The sequence below is a fragment of the Lacerta agilis genome, chromosome 16 (assembly GCF_009819535.1).
Source record: "Lacerta agilis isolate rLacAgi1 chromosome 16, rLacAgi1.pri, whole genome shotgun sequence".
Lineage (NCBI taxonomy): Eukaryota > Metazoa > Chordata > Lepidosauria > Squamata > Lacertidae > Lacerta > Lacerta agilis.
Genome location: NC_046327.1, coordinates 14,040,361 through 14,049,980, shown reverse-complemented (window position 1 = coordinate 14,049,980; position 9,620 = coordinate 14,040,361). Strand labels below are relative to the sequence as shown.

The window sequence follows — 9,620 nt, the reverse complement described above, 5'->3', positions numbered from 1 at the left end:
CTCCACCTGCTTCTCTCTCTGCCTCTCCCGCTGTCTAATTGTCCCTTTCACTTGCCTCTCAACTATGCTGGTGCAAGCCTGCTTGGGGAACTATTGGAAAAAGGGTATCTGCTGCTGTCATTATCTATTTTTCCATCCATGTGTGTTTGTGTGTTTCCAAAGAGCCTTGTAATCCTACCCTGTCACCCAGTGCTATCAAACATACACAGTCCAGGAGCTACATTCTAGGGGAAGTGCCATAGTTGTAGCCAGGATTTTTGTTGGGGGGAGCAGGACTTGGGGGGGGCAGAACCAATGTGGTTGGTCAGTTAAGTATTTCTATTGTTTTACTTCATCTAGGGAGGTGGAAGCTGGCCCCTGCCTGCCCCCCTCTTGGCTACACCCATGGGAAGTGCCCTGGTTTTTTGGCTGAAAACAAACTGACCAAACTGCTTTCACTTCCTAAAATGAGAATGAGAAATTCCCCAGGCAGGGCCATGTGACCTCTTGAAGCCACACCAGGAAGAGTAAGAGAGTGTAGGCGGACTCCAAACAAAGAGAGAGAGAGAGAGGTGAATGCTTGTCTGTGTGGACTGAGATATTGTAAAAGCCGTCTCTGCCCTGACTCCTGAACAGCCCTCTGCCTCTGAAGGGAATATAAGGAGTCTTGCTTTTATAACCAAAATCAGAAACCCTGAACTGGCTCCCAGCCTTCTTTTTTCTGCCCTAACCATAGGGAACAACAAGCAGAAGCTTCCCGTGACCATGCTTAGTGGGATGGAGATGAGGACCTGGATTGAGCCTGTTGTTGCCGGGGCTCAGCTTGCCAGCTCTTTCTACGACACCGGGCTGCTTCTAGTGGTGAAGAACTACTACAACCAGACCAACTCCTCGGCGCACGCCAACGAGAATTCTCAGCAGAAGGCCATCTCCAACTTCTTCATCATCTACAAGCTTCTCGACGGCTTGACGCCGCTGCTGTCGGCTTACGGCCTGGCTAAGCTGGGTGACCTGAAAAGCAGGAAGATCTCCATCTGCGTGCCTCTCCTGGGCTATTTGCTCTCCCGGATCCTGCTGCTGCTCCTCATCCTGCAGATGTGGCCCATCGAGGTGATGTACGGGGCTGCTGTGTTGCACGGGCTGTCTGGAGGCTTCACCACATACTGGGCCAGTGTCATGGCTCTGGTGTCTAAGGGCTCCTCCGAGAGCAGGCGATCGCTTCGCCTTATCATCGTCGAGCTCATCTACGGCATAGCCGGCTTCGTGGGGAGCATCGCTTCTGGGCACCTCTTTGTCAGCTTCCACCTCAGCTACCGCCACGGTGCAGTCCTGGTTTCTTGCAGCGTTGCCTTATATGCTTTCTGTCTCCTCTACAGCCTCTTTGTCCTCAGGGTCCCCAAGACTGCAAGGTCTTGTCCTCTTGCTTCTGCAGAGCCAAACCATCCTGACATCAAGCTGGCTGAGGATGATGATGGAGAGCCTCACTTCCACGAGAGTCGCTCCTCTATGGTACCTTCCAAGCTCATCATTGCCATGCTCTTTGTGGCTGCCATAATGTATGACTCAACTGTGGTGGGAGCCATGGATGTGCTGCCATTTTTTCTCCTGAAGGACCCCCTGAGCTGGGGGGCTGTATATATTGGCTATGCCAACGCCGCCGGCTTTCTGATCTTTATCACCAGCTTCCTGGGAGTTTTTATGTTCTCCAGGGTTTTCAGAGACACCACCATGATTATGATGGGGATTGTGTCTTTCTCAGCTGGCATCCTCATCATGGCCTTTGTGCGATGGACGTACCTGTTTTACATTGGTGAGTAGAGCCATCTTAAATCAGTGGGTTTTAAAGTACCCCTGACCATTAGGTCCAGCCGTGGACGACTCTGGGGTTGCGGTGCTCATCTCGCTCTATAGGCCGAGAGAGCCGGCATTTGTCCACAGACAGCTTCCGGGTCATGTGGCCAGCATGACTAAGCCGCTTCTGGCGAACCAGGGCAGTGCACGGAAACGCCATTCACTTTCCCGCCGGAGTGGTACCTAGTTATCTACTTGCACATTGACGTGCTTTCGAACTGCTAGGCTGGCAGGAGCTGGGACCGAGGAATGGGAGCTCACGCCGTCACAGGGATTCGAACCGCTGACCTTCTGATTGGCATACCCTAGGCTCAGTAGTTTAGACCACAGCGCCACCCGCGGCCCTAACTCAGTGGGTTTATTGTGCTTCTATTCTGATGTCCCTTGTGAATTCTTAATATGGCTTACATGAGGTACCCAATATCCTCTTTAGGCATTGACCAGGCAAGTCAAATTCTGCATCAATAAAACCTCGAGTTATGAGACTTATAAATTTTAGAGATTCACACAAGAGTATATTGCACACTTCTTCTAGGTTTGACGAAGGAGCTGTGCAGGCCCTCAGAGCATCACCAGCAGCTCATTGGCAGTCTTGCCCACCCATCCCTCTTGCTTTTGAGGTTCCACCAGGCATTAGCCATGCCTTTAGTAATCATGAGGGCTAGTAACTCTAAAGCTAAGGTTGCCGTGATGCCAGATTCTGCATCCAGTTCTGTCCTGCATTGTGGGGAAGTGCAGCATTAACTTCCGTATGCAGCAGAATAAGGCGATAAAATATATATTCATATTATTTATTAAATTTGTATACCGCCCTATACTTGTAGATTTCAGGACAGTTCACAACATGGAAGTGTTTTCCAGTTCAGATTGCAGGTTGGGGAGCAAACTCCGGCTTTTTGCCGACATTGAGCAAAAAGTAATAATAATCATAATAATCATAATAGAATATAATAATGGGAAAGTGAAAAGAGAAAGAGTACATGTTGCATTCATGAAGTTGTGATGTAATGCGGGTGACAGGCTGCACTGATAATGAACATCGTCAGCCTTGGTGGCAAAAAAAATATCCTTGCTTGTTATGTCTCTCTGAAGATCTCATAGCAAAACGTATTGGGTGTAGCTAAGCCAAACCTGTTTCCAAAGGGTATCACATAGCAACCACAAGCTATGCACTCATTCTGGTATTCTGAACTACAATGGCAGAAAGCTATTAATACCTTCCTCAGAAACGTTGCTCAATGCTAAAAGGTGCTTCCATGTCTTCCCGTTCCAGTTCAACCTGTATTGTTCCATTTTTGCACACCTGCTGGGACTGTGTGTAGCTGCTTTTCCTGACCTGGTGCTTTCCAGCTGTTTTGAACTACAACTCCCATTACCCCTGACTACTACCAGTCATGCTGGCTCAAGTTGGTGGGGGCATTAATCCAAAACATCTGGAGGGTGCCAGCTGTTTGCCGGGACGACAATCAATAATAGGCTATTGTTCTGAATGCGGGAAGCAGAACAGAGTTAGAAGGCATTTCCTGGTAGAAAGTCAATGTTTACAAGATTCCCAGAGCGCTTACCTGACGGAAGAGATCTTACAGCACAATCTTCTGCATGTTGACTCCGGTGTTAGTCCCGCTGAGTGGGGCTTACTCTCAGAAAAGTGTGTGCAGGATTGCAGCCACAATTAAATGAATGAGCTGGTGGCAGATGCATAAAAGTTCACACAATGTTTTCATAGAATCGTAGAGCTGGAAGGGACCACAAGGGTCATCTAATCCAACCCCCTACAATGCAGGAATCTTTTGCCCAACATGGGCCTCAAACCCACGTCCCTGAGATCATGAGTCTCATGCTCTTCCAACTGAGCTATCCAGTGAGGAAAACCAATGATACCTCCTTTTTAGATTGTGCACATGTTCAGGGATGATGGGAGGATAGTCCGGATTAAGATCTGTAGGGCCACAGGTTCCCCAACCCTGCCTTAAGATGAGGCAGTCCTTTGTATGAGAGACCCAAAAATAGTGACTTAAGGTGATGCTTGCCATTTTCAGCTTTTATTTCAGAGATTCCTTCCTGCTCCAGAATTCTATGATTCTACGGGGTGGGGGAAGGGGTTATTGTTTTGTTTTGGCTTTGTTCCTGTTTTTATTATGTCTTTTGTGTTTTCATCTTGTATTTTTATGTTGTGAAACCACCCTGAGATCTTCAGATGAAGGACATCTAATACTATTACTACTACTACTAATAATAATAATAATAATAATATACAAGGCAACTTTTTATTTTGGGTATGATGATGAAACATTGCAGGCCTTCTTAAAATAATTTAAAGAATGCCATCTGACTAGAGCTGCTCCTGCAAGAGCTTATTCACACAGGCATGCCCGTAATCTGATGACATTATCAGTTAAATGATAATAATTTGGATATATGGACCAACCCCTTCCCCACCGGTGAATCACACCTTAGAATCATGGGATGGTGCAGTTGGAAGGGACCCTCAGGATCATCTAGTCCAACCCCTTGTGATGCAGGAATATGCAGCTGTAAACAATCACACACACTTAACTCCCAAATGGGCCCACCAACTCCAAGTGGAGCTTGCCAGGAGCGTTTTTTTTCTGGCAGCGGTCATGTCGCTGAAATATCTGAGAAGCAAAAAAACGAATGTGCCTGAATCAAATCCAAGCCCCACGTTGGGCAAAAGATGCCTGCATTGCAGGGGGTTGGACTAGATGACCCTCGTGGTCCCTTCCAACTTTACAATTCCAAGTTTCTAAGTCCAGCTTCTTATGCATCAGATGAGGAGGAGTGGCTTTGCAGGATAAGCCAGTACAATTCTCCCAGCATTTCACATGGGCCTTGGGGTAGGCTTGGCATGTTCTGCCTGAAGATCCCTTTGTTCATGGACATGCTGGAATCTGAACCGGGGTTATTAAGCTCTTAGCTTGTGCTTTTTAAGATTTAACTAATGCACTACTTCAACTGCTAGGCACTGGAAGTTTTGTCTGATGATTACATGAACCCTCTCCGTTCCATTCTCTTCTGCTCCAGCCCGGGGTGTGATGTTGTTTGCCCTCATTCCCTTGCCGACCATCAGATCTTTGCTTTCAAAACACATAGAAGGAACTTCCTATGGTAAGTTGCTGCTTTGAGCATCTTGGCATTGTTCATTTACTTACTTCGTTCAGAATAAGGCTATGAAGACAGACACATTTCTATCATTTTGTGTAGTGCAGGCACGTCCAACAGGTAGATCGTTATCTACCGGTAGATCACTGGACGTCTGTGGTAGATCTCTGGCTCCCCTCAAAGAAGCTCAACAACTTTGACTCCCCTAAAAAAAGCTCAACAACCCGAACCCCCCAAAATGGGGTAGATCACTGCCTGTTTTTAACTCTGTGAGTAGATCGCAGTCTCTTGGGATTTGGCCACCCCTGGTGAAGTGGATCTAAGAAGGATAGATTCCCTCCCCTCCATCTTTCAAATATCATCATCACCCGTGACATCGGTGATCGACAGATTAACTTAATGGTGCAGGCATCTAACTTGGAGTGGACTGAATTAATGAAGGGTCTCTCAGCAAGCTGCCTGATGGTACTAGTTGCTACTATAATGCCAGGCTTGGTTCCTTTTTTAAAAAAATTGTTTTTTTATTAAAGATTTTCTTGGGTTACAAAATCCATTGCCTGCTGACCAACACAGAAACTCTCCCCTCCCCTGATAAGTAGCACTACATACTAGCAAATGTATTGTTACAAAAGTTGGGTGCCGTCCCCACTCTCTCCCAAACAATAGCAAGATCCCAGGGGGTTCCAGGCACTAACCCTGGGTCTGTGTTCCTTTGGAGAATTAAGACATGGTGGAGACTGTCATAGCTTTTTTTTTTTAATGGCTTATTCACCTATTTACACCTTCAGTCTGCATGGACGGGTTCCATGTCTTACAGCATGGTCATTTCAAGAGGGGCTTGTCTCACGCAGTAGTGCAGCCAGCCTTCAGCCGGCCTGCCCAAGATGGATCCCAGTCTTCTCTCTCTCTTCTTCCCAAAACACTTTGTTCGAAAACTCTCTTTTCCTGTCACCTCAAACACACAGCCTTGGCAACACCCGTCTCTCCAGGCCAAAGGATTCCTCTCAGATGGCCCCTTTTATCATGAGAAGAGATTTGTTGTTTGCTAGGTCAGCAAAGCTGGTTTGCATCATCAAGCCTAGGGATTCCTTGTCTGGCACAGTTCTGCAGCTTGTACTTTCACCCATAACCCAATTAATCAAAATCCTACCATTTATCCATTTCTAGGATTTAAGCCCCCTCCCTCCAATATCTATAAAAGTACTGTGCCCAGGATTCTTTTACAGCCACTTTTTGGGCTGCAATACATTCTGAACTCCCATCTGCGGCCAGGCAGCAGAAATAAGCTGCTATTTTTTAATAGGCACACTTTTCAGAAGCCAAAAGAGGTGTGATTTTTTTTTAAAGCCCTTAATTACTCAGGGGCTCTTTAGCTCACTTTCAGCAGGATATATCTCCACTTTGGCCATCTTTAAAAAAATTAGAAAGCTCGGAAAGTGATAAATAAAAAGCAAAGCTGTTTAAAGTAGTCGCTGAGTGTTATTTTATTGCGTTCCACTTCCACTCTTGTTTCTAGGAAAGGTGTTTGTCTTGCTGCAGCTTTCACTGGTGATCACAGGTGTTGTGACATCAGCTGTCTATAACAAGATCTACCAAAACACCTTGGAGTGGTTCAGCGGGTTCTGCTTCCTGTTGTCATGTGGCATAGGATGCCTGAGCCTCATCCCTATCAGGTAAGCAAGGCAAAAGGTAAATTGTTATTCTGACAGCCTGCCTTTTCAAGAGGATCATTTTTGTATCTGTGTGTGGCTCATAAAAAACTTTTATTTGATCAGAGGTTTTATTGAACATTAAAGGTAAAGGGACCCCTGACCGTTAGGTCCAGTCGCAGACGACTCTGGGGTTGTGGCACTCATATCGCTTTACTGGCCGAGGGAGCCAGCATAAAGCTTCCAGGTCATGTGGCCAGCATGACTAAGCCGCTTCTGGCGAACCAGAGCAGCACACGGAAACGCCGTTTAGCTTCCCGCCAGAGCGGTACCTATTTATCTACTTGCACTCTGACGTGCTTTCAAACTGCTAGGTTGGCAGGAGCTGGGACCAAGCAACAGGAGCTCACCCCGTCATGGGGATTCAAACCGCCAACCTTCTGATCAGCAAGCCCTAGGCTCTGTGGTTTAACCCACAGCGCCACCCGCGTCCCTCTTATTGAACATTAGCTCTTGTTTATTATTCTAGGTCTACCCTGTGTTTCTGTGTATTATTGGTATCTTTCAATTGGCTTGTTGATTTCAAAACAATTAGTTTTGCCTGATTTAGAAGTGATTAGATCTCTTTTATAATATGTTATTCTTTTTTTTTACATATAGACAGTTACATTTGTTACTCATCAATTATATTCCAATTCAACAAAACTAGTGACTCGCCGCTCACCCAATATCAATATTCATAACCCAAATTGCATACAATTGTGTTTTAAGGTTCTGTCTTATCAAATTTCATCCTCTCTAACATGTTTCTTAATACTTCCTGCTATTTTCTTACATTTCAAACTTCATGTATGGGAAATTCGTTCTACGAATTTTTTCGTATTGCGGTTTTTTCGTCTAGCGAAGCGGCAATGACAGCCGCGCTTTTGCTAAACGGAAAAAAGACGAAAATTTTTCATCTTGCGAGGCAGCCCCATAGACTTTTTTGTCTAGCGGGGCAGCCTTCCGCAAGACGAATGCCTTCGTCTAGCGAGTTTTTCGTCTAGCGAGGCATTCGTCTTGCGGGGCACCACTGTAACTTTTTATAAAGACTAGAAAAGGTTTCCAGTCTTCTTAGAAATACTCTTTTGTCAGAAGTGATGAGATATTGAGAAGGGCACGCACAGTATAAGACTGTTGTGATTGGCTCCCAGTATGTTTCTGAGCACAATTCAAAGTGTTGGTGCTGACCTTTAAAGCCCTAGCCTTGGCCCCTTATACCTGAAGGAGTGTCTCTACCCCAATCATTCAGCCGGACACTGAATGAGGAAGCTTTTAATATTTGATGTTTTATTTTGTAGTAGTATCTGCTTTCCCAAACACCTTTGTGAGTTCTAGAAGGTGGCAATGGCTGGGTAAATTGTGAGCATTTGCCCTGTATAGCAGACGACTCTTGAAATTTGGCAGAGGCTCCATCTGCCTGTGTCCCACACTAGCTCCCTAATACAGTGGTACCTTGGTTCTCGAACGTAATCCATTCCGGGAGTCCGTTCGACTCCCGAAACCGTTCGAAAACCAAGGCGCAGCTTCTAATTGGCTACAGGAGCTTCCTGCACTCAAGCGGAAGCCACATCGGATGTTCGGCTTCCAAAAAGCGTTCGCAAACCAGTTTGCGGTGTTCGGGAGCTGATTTGTCCAGCAACTAAGCCATTCGAGAACCAACTAAGCCATTCGAGAACAGTTTCACAAGGAAGTCCACAAAAGTGAAAAGCTCTTTTCAAAGCATGGGTTGCATGGCTAACCTAGAAGTCATGCTGTAGCAATGGAGTTCTTACACTGGCCAAGGGTTGCACTAGAGGATCTATGGATCCCACACACATTTATTTATTGCCAGCCGGCCTATGCGTGACCTTTTGGAGGCAATTCTTGCTCATCCATACAGCTTGGCAACCGGCTGCATGCAAGGTGTTACTTCTCAATCCGCCAGCAGATGGAGACACCTGCTACCCTTTTCTCAGCCACCTTTGCCATCGTTAAACTCATCCTCCGCATCAGATTCTTGTGAGCTGGAGAACATCACCCACACATAAGGTTTGCAGAAGTACCAAAAAAAAAAAAAATGCTGAGGGTTGTTAGGTGGTCCAGTTCCCTTCACAAAGCTACAATCCCTGGTGAGAGGGATTGATTGTTGAACCACTCTGGGAACTGTAGCTCTGTGAGAATCGAGGTTGCCTAACGACTCTCAGCCCCCTTAAAAAACTACAGCATGCCTGTTTAAAGTATCATCCTAGTGGTTTAAATATAAAATGTGCGTGTGAGCTCGTTGCGGGTCCCACTTCTCCCTAAGACTTTTTGTTTTATAAGCCATCTGGTCACTGATTATGCTACTTTAGTTTGGGGCAATAATTTTTTTTTAAAAAAGACAGAACAGAAAAACAGCACATTTCAATCCTGTTCTTCGGATTAAGAACAGGCACACTTATCCCTTTGATTTTACACATTAATTCCTCCCTGTGTTTTGCTTCTTTCTCTCTCCGCTGCAGTATTATAGCATGGAAGCAAAAGGCACCATCTGGTTCACTTGAGATTTTAACGGACTGAGAGCAGGAGGAAGCGGCTGTACCTATTTCAGAAGCGGACATACAGATCAGGAGCATGACTTGAGGGGCCCAGCAGTTGGGCTGCTTGAAAGATGGCCTGCGTCTTGCAATTACCTACACGGAGAGAGATGTTCGGAATCTACTGACTGGTCTCCGTAGCGTTTCAAGGGGGTGGTACTGCAGGTTAAAATCAAGATGCAACAAGCGAGACAATTGGCACCTACAGAGGAGGAGGTGGCATTGTCTCTGTAGCATGGTTCTCCTTCCACCCAAAAAGGTTGCCATTGCTAATGCCAATTCTGTCCAGCTCTGAAAGCAAATGTTCCCCCCTCCCTAAGCAACAAGGGTCTTGCTTCCCTCTTTACAGAGCAGAACATGCCACACTAGAGGCCTTCAAACAGAAGTGGGACAGAAGCTGCTCCAGCTCTCGATTGCCCACATT

The 9,620-nt window shown here is 46.1% G+C and overlaps 1 protein-coding gene across 1 annotated transcript; it reads left to right on the top strand.

The window, feature by feature from the left end:
- The first annotated feature begins 350 nt into the window (after positions 1–350).
- Positions 351–9,620, top strand: SLC46A2 (solute carrier family 46 member 2). The gene is made up of 4 exons (XM_033173753.1): positions 351–1,789; positions 4,873–4,956; positions 6,467–6,623; positions 9,122–9,620. The coding sequence occupies exons 1-4, from the start codon at positions 745–747 to the stop codon at positions 9,177–9,179; spliced, it is 1,344 nt and encodes a 447-aa protein (XP_033029644.1). The 5' UTR covers positions 351–744; the 3' UTR covers positions 9,180–9,620.

Bases quoted from the DNA above. Each gene is read 5' to 3' on its own strand.
- SLC46A2 (XM_033173753.1), top strand. From the start codon at position 745: ATGCTTAGTGGGATGGAGATGAGGACCTGGATTGAGCCTGTTGTTGCC. The intron at 4,957-6,466 runs GTAAGTTGCTGC...TCTTGTTTCTAG, and splicing joins CATAGAAGGAACTTCCTATG to GAAAGGTGTTTGTCTTGCTG. The intron at 6,624-9,121 runs GTAAGCAAGGCA...TCTCCGCTGCAG, and splicing joins CTGAGCCTCATCCCTATCAG to TATTATAGCATGGAAGCAAA.